The sequence below is a fragment of the Gambusia affinis genome, linkage group LG03 (genome assembly GCF_019740435.1).
Source record: "Gambusia affinis linkage group LG03, SWU_Gaff_1.0, whole genome shotgun sequence".
Lineage (NCBI taxonomy): Eukaryota > Metazoa > Chordata > Actinopteri > Cyprinodontiformes > Poeciliidae > Gambusia > Gambusia affinis.
The window spans coordinates 10,616,720-10,632,368 of NC_057870.1; the positions used below are offsets into that span (position 1 = coordinate 10,616,720).

At 36.5% G+C, this 15,649-nt stretch overlaps 1 protein-coding gene across 1 annotated transcript in view; it reads right to left on the reverse strand.

Moving 5' to 3' along the window:
• Positions 1-15,649, reverse strand: part of LOC122827892 (EGF-like repeat and discoidin I-like domain-containing protein 3) — a gene marked incomplete at its 5' end in the record, with an annotated part of 119,356 nt that overhangs the window by 92,015 nt on the left and 11,692 nt on the right. The window contains 1 exon segment of the mRNA XM_044110986.1: positions 383-412. Within this exon segment, the coding sequence (XP_043966921.1) occupies positions 383-412 (30 nt within the window).

Consider the following 15,649-nt stretch of genomic DNA (forward strand, 5'->3'; position numbering starts at 1 on the left):
AATGACATGCATTAATGGTCATAATGCTTTTATGTGCAAAGTGAACATTCAGACATGTCTATTTCCCATTGTTGCTCTGATAATAATGAAAAGAATCTGAGCACTCATTCAAAATAATAATCAGAGCACAAAGTTGAAATGTATGCATGATAATGCTAAATGTATGTATTTCTTTCGCACAGAACATACATTTCTGTGCGACATACAGAAATGTATGTTCTCCATCTCCCCGGCAATAGATTATGAGATGAGTTTTTTTGTTTCTTTTTTCCCGGTCAACCTTAACGTGGCATAAAAGCAAACATGCAAAGAAGCCGAAATAAATAAACAGAGAGTGAGCAAGTGACAGAGGTTATGTTACAAAGAATTAAAACTTTCCTACCTGGAGAAGTTGGTTCCTCACCATCTGCTGCTGTATAGAGAAAAAAGGAAAGGAGAGGAAGATGAAAAAAATATGTGTTAGCTTTATTGCGATTGTGTCACAGTATTCAGGACAGCAGTTTGTATGCAACACTGCTGATCTGGCTACACTATTAACCATATACTGCAATGCCATATGCACATTTAGCATGCAATTCCCGTGAGCATAACATATGCAAAACCAGACCTAGCTGCCATCTGTAGGGCGCTGCATCAGCAAAGCAGCACATTTACTAAAGCAACACAAAGTTACTCTAAATCATAACCTGGCACTGAGTCAGGCCCTACAAACCCCCACCCCCTCGTTTAGACTCCCAGTCCTGGTCATTTGCATTTGACTAATAAGCGTTCATCTCTGAGAACCGCTGTAGGAATAGCCTCTGTGGCATTCACACTTGTTTGCTCCACCTGAGATTTGAGGCTCTGGTCCAGTTCCACAGCAGAGATTTGGCCTGTCTACCATCATTAACAAAATCTTCAATCTCCATCATAACCCATGAACTTGCTCCAAAAACTGTGTCTGCAAGCTGATAGAAAGGAACTAAGCTAAGGGCATTAGATGCAGGGATAACAGAAAGATGGCATTTCCTATAGGAGATGACAAGAAATGTAAATCAATAGATGGATGAATGGATGAACAAACAGGGCTGAATGTACAGGATTTGCTGCTCTGTAGAGCAAAATATGCATGACTTTAGTTTTTTTTATAATGCACTGGCAATAACACAGCTTACCAATGTCTGCTTAATTAAACTGAGTACCAAACAGATATTAGCATATAGAGGGCTTAAGACTGCATAGGACATAAAGCAGACATTAGGCAGTTGGAGCGATTTCCAGCCATGAGGAAAGGCAGCATGGGGTGATTATTTATTCTCTCTTCTCTCTGCCTCTTTCCTATTTGTATTTATTGCATTTCTTTTGTTTGAAATTGATATTGTTTCTGAATTTAGCTTCTAAAAATAAAAATAAAAAACTAAACAAAGCCACAACAGGGACCTTTCAAGGAATCAGATTCAGCAGAAAGGCTCTGTAATGACATATCTGTCAAGACCTCTGCTTAGTCTAAATCTGCTTCTTCAAATCAAATCCAGCTCCTTCATACCAAAAGAGGAAAAGGTGTATGTATGTATTTAAAAAGACCAGATGTAATTGTGGACCAGTCAGTTACTCTGCTTTGAATGTGAGCGAAAGCCTAGGCCAAAGTCACACAAAGCCTGAGCACTTTGTCAGCCTCTCATCTGTCTGGCAGCAGAGGCTCCCCTCGGTGTTTCCTCATGCATTCGGGCCACAGTAATCCCCAACCAAGCCGTTCCATGTTTCGCTTCGTGAGGGGTTTTTTTTCTCCGGTTTTTCTCCCTCCTCACTTACCATGAGGTCAAGGCGAAAACTTGAAAATTCTTAGACACGTTTTGTATACACACATAATCACACACTAGCAAATGAACAAGTAAATAAAATAAATAAATAAGAGGAAAATAAAACATATGCCTCCGAGCACAGACAACGCTTCACACCCACACATAAATACACATGCAGAGAAGATAAAGAACATGAAGGTGTTTTTTCTTTCTCTCTCTCGCTCTCTCTCTCTCCAAGTGTTGATGTAGTGAATCGCATGATAGCAAAGAACAGTAGGCACACCAAACACTTGGCTCGTGTTCAACATAGATGTGTGAAATCACCCAGCATACGCTGCATCACAAGGTTTATCTCTTGTGGATAAGAGCACCACTCTTTATCTAATATTATCAGAAAAAAACAAAAAACAGTTATTTCATTTCATAACGAAACAAATTATAAGCAGAGTCATGATGATTGACTCAATTACCAAAGTTAAATGTCTAGTCTTGGGAGCATTCAATACAGTCCAGAAACAAAGTAAGGCTGTGCATCACACTCAAGGTGCACACTAGAGTGAATCAATCAACTGTGGCCAGCTTAGGGCCGCTCAAGCCACTGTGGCAGTTAAACTTTGCTACAAAGCAGTCGAAGCAAAGATGGAAATTGCCACATTTTCCACACACCAAACCCCAAATGTCTTCATAAGCAAAAGGAATAGGCTTCCCTATAACCACGTGGCTAAAAAGCAAATTGTGCGCATCACTGTCATGACCACCAGTAACCACTGTTGTCAAACAACAGACAAACTTTTTATCTGCTCGATGCAAATCTTCAAAATTGTTCAGAACTCTTCCAGGGAAAAGGCAAAGAATTGTAAAAATAAAAAATAAATGAATTAAAAACTCAGATGCATATAAACACAATCTGGGTAATGGATCTGTGACTCCTAGTTAGCAGAATAGCATCAGAACTGACAAAAAATACTCAACTGACATTCTGTTTACATGTGTCAAGTGTAAACATCTATTTTTTGTTTGTTTGTTTGTTTGTTTGTTTGTGGCAGCAAATACTGAATGAGTTGATCAGAATGGCAATAAAAATAAATAATTACAGAGACTAAATTTATGGAAATTCAGTCTGAACATCAAAGCAGAGAAGAAAGAGGATTTATGTTTGGTTGTAACAAATTACTGTCTCTGATCATAGAAAGCATAAAACCTCCAAACAGATGGGCTCCAGGAGCAAAAGACCATTTGGGATGAATTTCTTGGACAGAAAACTGAGGCAACAATTTGTACAGATTCACCAACATTTGACAATAACATTCTGAAACTTTGAAAAGTCTTTACTTCAAATGTAAAACTCAGATTGTAGGATCAGAATGTAGTCTAAGCAAAACAAAAGCATGGAAACATCCTGCCTGAATCAAAGATGTAGGTGGTACAATGCTACGCGGTTTCGTTTGTACATTTTGAGCTCCTTCGTACCATGTGAACATTAATTAAACACCACTGCCTACCTGAGTTTTGTAGCTGACCATGTATATTCCTTGATGACCACAGTGTATCCACGTTCTGATTGCTACCACCGGCAATGCAACGCCCCTTATCACAAAGCTTGATATATCTCAAGCGGATTTCTTGAACACGGCAGTCAGTTCATTGCACTCCAATGGCCTCCACCGGATTTAATTTAAATAGAGCACCTTTGTGATGTGGTGTAGCAGATGACTTATACTGTGGATCTGCAGAAGAAAAATCTTCGCAACTATTTCCAGCTATCGTGTCAATATGTACCAAAGTGTCTGGGTAACATTTCGACAATGTTATTGAATCTATGCCACAAAGTATTAAGGCTGTGCTGAAAGCCAAAAAGTCGCTCCAAACTGGCATTTAGCAAAATGAACCTCATAAAATGGCCAGTGAGTATACATTTGTGCATATTTAAACAAGTTTTTATAATTATTACAACTAATTTGCTATACAGCAGTAGAACTGAAATTGCAAAAGCTGAACAGAATAATTTGAACATTGCTTTTTTTTCTAAAAAAGAACAGTAAAAATAGTCTTAAAAGTTCAGAATGAAATTGTTCTCAGGCACAAAGTATTGTCTCTGTATGTGCTGCACATTAGCACTGCAAATATCACCTTTTCTCATACCTCCTTCACACACACACACACGCACAAAGCTACTCCCCAGCCCTGAACAGATGCTCCGCGCGCATCTTTCTCCCACATACTATCACCCTTTAAAGTGTTTGTTCCATCACAGCCATGCTTATAAACATTAAATCATCTTGGTATGGAGTGGGTGGCTTGCTGTGAAATGACTCACAGTTACAGTACCAACAATAATTAAGGAGGCATTGTTGAGGCACTTCCTTATCATTAACTGTACCAACTAATGGCAAGGCGGTGCAGCAGAGTACCCTGGCATGTCAAATGAAGTGTTAAGCACCATCTCTTTGCAAGTAAATAACCCATCTATCCTCATTTTACCTTTTTGTCAGGGACAGGCGACCAGGTTAGACCTCTATTAACAAGTGTCTCTTTGACACATCGCTATAGACGAAACAAGAAACACCTCATGTTAGAATTATATTGCAATTATTTTTTGCCTTTCAACCCCATCTGGGTTACAAGAATGAGTTATATTCCATTTTGGAGCTTTGTTAAAGAAAAGTGACATTAAATGTGCAAATATTTAGAAAAAAAAAGACATTTAAACAAACAGTGGAATGACTAATTGTTTTTCTTCATCACTGTACTTGCCAACAGAAGCTGCTAAGTGCACAGAAGGAGTTACGAACAAAAAAACAATACTAAGTGTGTTGAAATAACAAATTACTGTTATAATGATTATGAATATTTTAATGAATATGTGACCTTATTGCCAAATGGTAATGTGGGTACACTGATAATGAACTTGTAAGGAAGGAAGCTGTTCACGCTTTATATTCTCTCCTGCAAGAACCTGCATCTATTCTATGAGATCCAGGAGATTCACCAGGTCAAAGGGGGCAAACAAAATTAGCCCTGATGCGTTAAATTGGGCACTGAGGGAGGGTCTGTCTGTGCAGGTAAGGAGCTTATCAAGGTACAGACAGTCTACAAACACAATGTCTGAATAGGTGTTGACTTTTTGATAGACTGTACCTTTGTGCTTTCTGACAGGAGGATGCATAATGCCACTAATGCAACACTGTCCAATCAAGGTACCACAAGTCATTACCAGAGGTGACCCAAAATCATACCCCAATGACACCAGAGGGATTTTCTGGCTATTTTTGAGGACTCGTGTTTTCTACTTTTTTCTATGCAATTTCACAGAAGTCAACTATCATTTCAATTACATCTATTTATTTATTTATTTATTTAATTGAGTCCCACCACATAATTTAAGTTACTACATGGTTTATAATAATCTTTGTTGTGCCAAAATACGGGGAACAGTCCAGAGAATATTCCAAAAGATAAAATGATCAAATATGAAACACACCAGAAAATTAAATAACTGAAAGTCCCAATTAAATAGTCAAATCTGAAATACTGACAAAACATTCAGCAAATTCTAACATAACATTTCAGATAGATGCATTATCCACAAACTTTGTATTCTCTGATGTAGGACCCGGGTGGCCACTAATAATTACACTTAGACTAATCTTCTTGACCCAATAAATAGATTTATAGCTGACAGATACAATTTTAAGTCAGTTGGTTACCGAACAAACAAACAAAAAAAAAAAAACCCTTTACATGATAATCTCCTAAAAAGGAGATTATCATGAAGTAGCTATTGACACTAAAAAGAATTGCTGCTTTCCGCCTCCTGTATGCAGGTTAAAATCAGAAGTGTTTAACACAACTAAACAAAACCAAATGAGCTTTTTGAATGCCATGGAGCCCATTATCCAGCACAAGCTGTTCCCAGAAATTTTATGGTAATTTCCATCTTTTTTGTATCTCTCGCTAATGTTTATTTCAATTATTAAGCACTGAGCTCTAAAAGGTTACCTCATATTATATAAATATATAATTAAAGAAAAATATAAAAAAATATTAAAAAGACCTCTATAAAGGTTAAACAGAGAGAGTGAGGATTGCAATTTTTTATTATTTGGATCAGTTTTTAATCTTAATAATTGAAGCATGAGAAGCTCATGCATGAACTCTGGATACACTTAATGCAAAACATCTGCAGGAACTACCATCAGCAATGTTATGGCTTTAACTGACACGTCTACATAATGAGGAGACTTAAAGAGGGCAAAGTGCGGTTTTCATAAACGCTTACATCGTAATCCTTTACTTCACCGTTTAAAAAACATGAAAACGGTAAAATGAGTGTAACTTAAGTTGTTTTGCTGTCACTGATCTTGAATTTATAAAGAAGGGTTGTTTGAAGCTCTTCATGAATATTCCTCATATGCACTGACCCGTTCAGTTCAACTGAACTCGCTGTAAAGAAAGAGTAATCTGCATGACAGAAAGAAATATTATAATGGGAAACCACAAATGGTGAACAGAAGTAACACTAATACTTTCACACACCCTAATGTATGAGGTTCTTGGCAATAAATGAAAAGCATGTGCTTTAGAAGCCAGACTTGTGATTGGCGAGTTAGTGAATATCAAAAATATTCCTTAAGTGTTTGAGTTACATTTCCGACAAGTTTTGAGTTAAGATTAAGTCAAGTCTAAAACACCAAACTGAGTTCCAATTTTTGCTGAATATGCACATTTATGTATTTTGCAGTTATCCACATCAAATACGAAACTAGCAGACATAAAAGCAATCATCATCAATCCACATCAAATTGTCTCTCTTCTCATTGTGTATCGTGTTGTTCACCAAATGACAAAGAATCCCAACTTGAAAGAGAAAACTGAACCTTTGTTTCCTTGCCAAGTGTGTGTATGAAGTGTAATTTGTTCACATCAAAGAGGAGAAAGCCCTGATTCACTGCACTGTATTCCACATTGTGAGTGTGGGAAGGGAGGAGGGGAGAAAGCCTCGCTGCTCCTAATTGGATGTAATCGCTAGAGGGAATAAACCAGCTTTGGCCTAAGGGTGGGGGAAATGAGAAGACAAAGGAGATGTTTAGAGAAGGCTGAAAATGCTAAATTTCTCTAGAAGGCTAAACAGACACAGTGTGGTTTTAGTGAGCCAACGGGAACAGCCTAATGTTCAGAAAACTTTAAATAAATAAACACAAACAAATTTCAATTAAATAAATCTGGTATGTTTTTTTTTTTTTCCTCGTGTTCGTAGAACATTGGCATGTAGCCCAGCCCTGGAAAAAAAAAGGGAATTTCAGACAACAGTAGCACTGTATTTAAGTTAATTAAATCTGAAATGAATTTGAAACGTGCTGCACTACTCATTTGAACAACACTGACTTTACCAGAATGAACAAAAGACACCAGCCACATTAAATTTAATATTTAAATTTTTGTCAGCGTAAGTAAAACACCAAGGAGAATTACGGAGCCCTGGCACTGTTGGCAGTGATACGCAAAATGGTTTTAAACAATATTTTACATTTTAAATTGCTTAATTTATTTCGAATTGAATCGATTAGGTCACAGTTTCTGCTGATCTCGTTGGAATCCTCTCTGTTACACTCTTCATCTCCATCTGCGCCTCCTCTCTGAGATTCTGTTCACTGATGATGCAACCACACTGCAAACTAAATCTAATTAAATTTTAATTTATTTAGCCACATGATTAGGCTAGAACCTAAAAATGCAGTTTATTCATTCATATCATTCTGAAAAAAAAATTACTTAATCAAATATCTGTGTAAGTGTTTACCTAAGTCAGGCTGTCAATCGTACATAATCATAAAAATCAAAGATGATATATATTGGAAATATTATTATGGATGGATGGATGGATGGATTATTATTATTATTATTTTATTTTTTTACAGGAAACATAGGAAACAAGTAAGTTGCATGTAAACTTGCATGTAAACAGATAAAGACATTGTACTATTTTGAGCACAATTATAGTCTTTCCATATTTTTTATTGATATTTACTTACTTTACTTGATTCAAACAGACAAGTTTTACAAGTTTTTCTTTCTTGAGTTTGAAGGCAAAAGGAAAAAGAAAGTCAACAAACCTATGGGATTCTGAGAAATCAGCAAATGAGCACATAAAAGGCATGAAAAGGAATCGTCTCTTCGCTCTCCAGCAAGGCAGATGAACATTTTCAGAGGCTATAGGTCTTAAAATAAGTAGAATAAATCCAGATCTTTATTTCAAAGGCAAGTGAAGATAACAAAACGTGAAATATGTTGGTAAAGTGTCTGTGTGTTTATACAGGTTATAAACACACAGACGTAGATATAGAAGCACTACCCTAATTATTAGAATAAGTTACTAAAACTAAAAAATACATTTTAAAATAGTAAAACACAACTGACTGAAACATGCAACTTGGCCATGTATTTGCTCCTAATATAAAGAATTCATGAAGACTCACGGAAAGAAGGCGTTAATAAAATAAGCTTTCTCATATCTTGTAATACTGTAGTTCTTCAGGGCAAATCACATTAAGATGTTTTATCATAACTTAAAATAGAAATTGCCCACAAAGCTCTAACTCTTGTATCTTCAGATAAAACACAAATCATACTTATGTTAGGTCATCACATCATAAATAGAACATTGGTGAATTCATGTTCAGTTATTTTGCTCCACAGCTTTGCTATTTATTTTTTTTGTCAATGTCTTTGAGGTCCAAAAACATGTTAATATCGAGGTAGGCTATTAGATATGAGATTCTTTTAGAAATATAAACGCTGGATCAGACTGCAAATAGTGAAAGAATTATTATTTTTATTTTTTCATGTATTCCAAAATACAAATAATCGATCTACTTTCAAATTCTTAATTTAAACCAGCTTTGTATCTTCACATGAACACATTGTATCTGCCCACAGAGTTTACAAACTACAGTGTGAGGCAGGTTAGTGATTGGATAGAAAAATTAATATTTTTAAGAGCTAATCTGCTCCTTCAACTCTCCAGTTTCTTTACCTCAGAGGATAACAAGGCTTGTGTAGAAGAGATAATGGCAGTATTAAGCTCTCGCTGTAGCCACAAGTGATCCGCAAGGGCAGGGATGTTTGGTATTCCCTTTGCTGAAACATCAAGGCCCTAATATTTGCAGCTCAGAGAAAAAGAGGGAGACAAAGTCCTGCCTTTGACGTGTTTTATTTTCAAGTATACATCAGAAATCATATGATGTTCATCATTGCAGGGATATGAGAAGATCCATTCCATCTCTTTTAAGGCTGGTGTGATGGAAGCTAGAATAAATCTCGTGTCATGGCAAAATATATGCACAGAACTGGAATATACTATAAATCTGTGGCATTTTGAGCAAAACATGTAAAATATACTTGAATAATAACTCTGAAAATTGTACCAAGTCACGGACAGATAATAGGACACTGACTGTGTTAAGTAAACTTGAAGATGTGATTAAATGATTTCACTCTCAAAACATATCGTATGCTTGCAATGAATTTGCTTCTTTTTTTTAAATCTATTCTGCTCTATGCAAGACACAGCACAAAATAGAGATTTTGTGAACTCTAATGAGCATCTCTTATCAGAAATTTGAGCTTGATCTCTAGTCACTGAAAGGTTTGATGCTTCAATAAATACTATCACCATCACAAAGGAACTGGAAATCTGGAGTCCTTGGCACTAATCAACCTTACTTGTCACAAGATGGTTCCTTTTGTGTCTCCTTGTCTGCTGGCTTTTCTTGCTAGTATTTTGACCTTATAGTGGGAGTAAATTACAGTTATTCCTAGGATGTATGTTCTCACAAGAGCCCTAAATTATCTTTATGAGCATAAAAACTAAAGTACAAAGTGTGTATTTAAGCTCCAAGAAAGAACAAACAAAATGACTTGGACTTAAGGGTTTAAAAATGCCCAAATGTATTGTTCTTTAGTGGTAAGGTCTCAATCCTGGTTGGGTCTAAGCTGGTCCCGTCTCTGCTTTCTGCTGCTTTCATTACTCTGCTTCCTGCCTCCAACAACCTTAAGCCCCGCAAAGGTGCAGAGAGGGGTTTTGTCTCAGCATAGGATCAATACCTCTCCTCATCATGGGCAAGGGGCAGGGATAATGCACTCAGCCCAGGGCATGCAGGGTTCACGAGATTTTCAAGCAACCTGGGACTCTGGCTCTTTTGAGGTGAATGTATAACCTGTGTATGTGTATGAACCATGAAGTCAGATGTGCAAGGGCTTTGTAACTACAGAGACATATCAGATGTTGAGCTTTTTAAGGCATTATGTTCCTCTGAAATGGGAGTAAAGGGATTTTTTTTAATTTTTTTTTTGCCGTGGCATGTTGTGAAGTAAATACTTGAAGTAATGTTCTGATTTGCTGGTGTATCTGGATTATCAATGTAATATTGATCCTCTGTCTAGAACTTTTTTCCTGATCTTCTAGTATTAAATGGGATCAAGTTAAATTGAACATACTAACATGTTCAACACAGTTCCATACATTTGAGCAATTCCCTTACAAATGTATCATATATGGCAAACGTATTTGAGCCAAAACAATAAGAAATCTTGAAAGTTAAACACAATCAAACCTTTTTCATTAACAAGCCTTTCCATTGGTTTTCAAAGTATACAGCTAATTTTAAGGCATTTCTCTAAAATCAAAAGTGTATTTTGAGTAACTACCACTAAAACAGGAAGGCAATAGCTAGATGACGATCAACCAGATTCCTCAAGAAAAGTCGATAGTTACGTGACCTCTAACCCTGTCTCCTGGCCCTCAGCAATAGAAATTTATTTTATGCCGCCTCCAAATTGCAACTGATGCAACCCATTTAGGACCATATTAATAGGATAGTATTTATTATCCTTTTCAGCCAAAATAAAATGCAGTCACCATGGAAATCATCTTAGATTTAACTGTGATGGAAACCTTTGAAATTATGAAGAGCAACTTGCAACATAGCTCTGTGAAGCAACATAGAAAATAGACGACAACATTTACAACAAACTAGAACAAAAATGACTGAAGTGAAAAAATAAGCCTACTTTTAGGTTATGACTCATATACTTTCGAACTTATCAGTTCAAAATGTGTGCTGATGATTATGTGTAAGAGGCCTAAAGTGAATAAACAATCTCCTCTCTGTTGTAAATCACATCCTGGCAAGGAAGCATAACAACAACGCCCTTTGATGGATTGTGATAATTAATATCATTCCTCAAAAAATCTATTTCAGGTCCCTACTAATTAGGAGCCTAAACTAATATGCCTTCATAATTATTTCACCTGATTCCTAATGTATGCTTCTATTCCTCACCAATTTGGCAATGTGGTATTTAATTTTAAATTATTTCCGTTTCAAAATACAATATTTTAAAAAGATTTTATTGATAAATAAGGAGCAAATAATGACTGATTCAAGCCATCACATGCAGGCTAATGCTAGCAGAGTTTGCTGACAGTCATAATTACCCATGCTTTCAGTATCTCTTTAGAGTGGGAGTGACAGCATGATTGACATCTGCTTCCTTCCAGGCATCTTTTGGACGCCTGACATTACAGCTTGTGGCTGAACGCAAGGTTGCAAAACACCTCTCTGTCTCTGCCCTGTCCCCCCATCTCCTCATATCCCTTCACACTCATTACAGATGCCCTAGTTTGCTTGCGAGCCAAGAGATCTTGCTAGCCTCATTACAAACTTGGACACCTCCCATCTTTTGTACCCTTTTTTCCAGACAAGATCTCACACATTCGCGCTTTCATCCCAGGAGCAGCCTGAAAAGATTCATGAAACATGTATGAAGAAGCAGCGCTCACGTCTCATTTGAATCCTTCACACTGAAGGAAAAGATGGTGCCAGTGATGAAAAGTGCCACGTCAGATTAACCGGCGAGGAAAGTCAAACAGGGAAAGGGAAAACACATTTAATGTTACAGTTTGCGTCAATGCACAGAAATAATACATATTCAACAGCAGACAGAGGCATTTCTTTGACCCTGTTCATTAAGTGTTTCCCCTCATTAGCACTCTTGTTTCAGTGATGTTCCCCGTGTAGCGTTTTGGAGAGAGGCAAATTATGGCATACAAATAAATTCTGTGACTGTGATTCAGAATTCCCAAAGGATGCAGCAGCATTTTAAATTGAAATATTCAGCCTGCCCAAATTTTTTCTTAAGATTTTTTTTTTTTTCTACAACCAATCACAGCGTTGATTAATCTATCATCCAAAATCATGATCACCATTTTCTAATGGTCACAATGCTTTGCCAAAATAACATCCTGGCTTTATTGTCAAGAACAACCAATATACACTGGAGTCAGTTTCAGATTATTTCCAAGCAAACAGAAGGGAATATTTGTCTAAATAGGATTCAAGTATAAACACCTCTTAAGGTCACTAATTATAGTTTCATTTTTAAATTATGTTCAAAGGCAAGACTACTAATTGGTTAAGAGTTAATTTGGAAGCTCAGACAGTATTAAGGTGCTGTCATAATAAAACACAACATATTCTTAATCTCTGAAATAAAAGAGAGATTGAAATAATAGTATGGCTCCAGGTCACTTTGCCATTCGTCTCCTTATTTCAGTGTTATTTAAATGCAAAAACAATGCATCTTATACTAATAAAAAACAAACTGCAGTCATTAGAGAGACATTAGTAAGATTGTTCCTTACAGGTATCGGTGTCCAACTTCCATTGAGGTCTGACGTGCCAATTATGTTTTTTCAACCTCTATACAATATAAAAGAGAAAAAAAGTGCCTGGTGTTTGTTGACTGACATTTTAATCCAACAAAGGATGGTCTAATTACACATTATGCCTATTTATGCATTAAGTAGATCTTTAATAGATTTCCATTAAACTGACAAAGACCAACATAGTAGATGCTCTTGCTTTATGCATCAATTAAAAGATTAAAGTAAGAGTTCTTAATCTTGATGCATTTTATAAGGGAATATAAGATTTTTTTTTTTTTGTATTCAACCACACAATGACTAGTCAAAAAAAAAACCTGAAAATGCTTATCTCAATTCTGTTTGGTGAACCTCAAGCAGATATTTATTTAACCACTAATTGCTCAGTCTCAGCTGCATTCAAGCAAATGTGGTTTATAGATTTGTGACGGCCCTGTGGGCGGTCCGGTTGGAATGTGTGCTATGCTGTCAATTAACCTATCAATTAAGGTCCTCTAAGTGGGAGGTGCTTCCATCATCCGGCCACCTGGGTGGTATTTAAGGAGCGCCGTTCCATTCACGACAGGCTCTCGTCCTCCGCAAGTTCGCCCACTGCGCTTGCCCCCTGGTAGCGCTCTCGTCCTCCGCAAGCTCGTCGCCATCCAGACCAGACCAGGTTGGGGTCCGGACTTCCTGGTGTGGAGGGACCAGTCATGATCGCTCCATCCAAGCTGCCATTTGATTCTGATGCCTAGACATTTTTTGACTTTTTAAAATAAATGCCTTTTATAGGCTTAAAACACTGCCTGTTTTCCGTGTCCCCCCAGTTTTTTGGGCCGGGTCGTAACAAGATTAATATGCAGAGGTATCAAAACGGAAATAAATAATCCTACAAACAAAAAAAAATTACTTAAAAGACTGGTTGAAATGTATGGAATCTTTATTTTAAGTATGATGGAAAAAAAAAAATTTGATAGTTTTGGAGAACATTACAATTATAACAGATTTCTATCAACTTATAATTTGCTGCCAGTTTTCATGCTTTTCCTTCATCACCTTCTGAGTTTTTGCATCGTGGTTGCTAGAAATATGTACCCTTTGTGAGCATTGAAGGCAACAGAAGTCCATCCAACTGGACAAATCTACCACTGGCAAGCAGAATGTTCATGCAAGGCACTTATATAATATCCAACCAAATGTTGCATCAAGGCAGTCCTTTGGTTTCAGATATAGCATAAATTGATGTTTCAATGACGACTGTGATTCACTGTATCCTACAGTCGATTAATAATGACAATTAACCAACAGATTGTTATCATTACATGTAGTTCTCCTACAATCAGTTTTCTGTCAATAAAATAGGAGTTGATTATGTCAAATTACTTAAAAGTTAAATAAAGCCTATTCCCACATACCAAATAAAAAGACTGAATTGTTCAAGTCTCTTTGTTAGTACAAAACACAAACACACTTGACTAAATTTAACTATTTTAGGGCTGTTGTAAACAAAAATTTCATATTAATCGAGAAATCGAATAAAAAAAGATCAAATAAAACATTGGGGGGGTGGCGAGAAACTGCGACATGTTGGAGCGGGGACAAACATTTAATTTTAATAAGCATTATTGCAGCTTGATCAGAAGAAGCACCCAAATTTATTTAGAGCATGGCGGCTTTTAACCCATTAAGACACCATGAATTAAACATCAATGTGTGCATCCCTTTAAAATGTTCACTTCTCCATTTTGAGTTGAATGTGATGTGACCACATCTTCCACTCTCCAAAGCACATCAAACTAATTAAAGCTTTTACAGTCAAATCCTTCAGTAAGAAAATAACAGCTTCTCTTGTATGATATGTTGCTCCTGTCACTCATGTCAGTAGGTGTCGTGTTAAGGATCTATTTAAGAGAAAGCTGATAATCAAATGATGAAAAAAAGAAAATGATCTTAGAAGCATGACATCATATAATGATGCAGACACACACTCCATTCACAACAAAGAAGAAAATTATTCAATTTTTTGTTGTCTTTCAATAAAGTTCACATTGGAAATACATATAGTCCTAAAATCATGGTTTGGGTCTAGGTTGCAAACCAAATATGCCTGACTTTTCAAGATCCTACTTGGCAGGTCATTCACAGAGCAAAATTGCTTATTTGTGAAACTTAAAACTCCCAGTCAGCCCAAAATGTTAAAGAGATACTGCATGGTGTTCCTCTGCAACATCAAAAGTATATTAAGAATGGATGGCGTTACAGGAAAAAAAAACATCTTTTCTTATTTGTTGCCCTCATATATCAAACCTACTGGCATAAGCTGTGCATTGTATGTACTGAAAAGGCCAAGCCTGACAAATTGAATTTTCTTGAGCCTGCTTACCCACTCGTTCACTGAGCTCTATGTTCTAGCCATGACCTTCCCAGAAAGCCAGCGAGCAAAAAAAGAGAAAACGCCATGTATGCATTGGTTACATGTGCGATGATGTGCCTTACAAGGTGATTATCAAACCTTCAAACATCATGCAACAGCCTCTTCTCTGTAATTTCTTGTCTGTTTTTAATCTGTGCAAAGAACATAATTTAGTCTTTGCAAATATCCTCGAAATGACTGAAGGATTTACTGCACAGTAAATACTGTACATATCTTAATCTCATGTCCCAATAATATACAAGCTTAATCCAAATTCCAGGCAAACCCTATTCACTTATTTGATTCATAACATCAAACAAGATCAGTTGGATATGTTCTGTCTAAATCATACATTGGTGTGTTATGCATGGACTATCTGCTTTGTTTGTGATATACTATGAGAGGAAACAAGAGAGGATGTGAGATGCTATAAATATTCCTTTTTTTTAATACAGTGAACTGAGTATTTAAACTTTCAACCTCCTTTGACATCTGTTTTTGTTAAACTCCTGTCAGTTTCAAGATTATAATACAATACGCTATTTTCAGAATGTACTAGCACTCCAGGCTAAGACTACTAAGGCAGGTTAGAAAGGTCACACAAGTAAATATTTAATAAGCTTCAAACACCCGTAAATAATACACAGACAAAACTGTGGAAAGACTTAGCTTTGAAGCAAACCAGAGGAAAGACAAACCTTAGCATTAGAGGGCTTACTAAATACTCCATTTGGAAATTTACAAATTTTATAT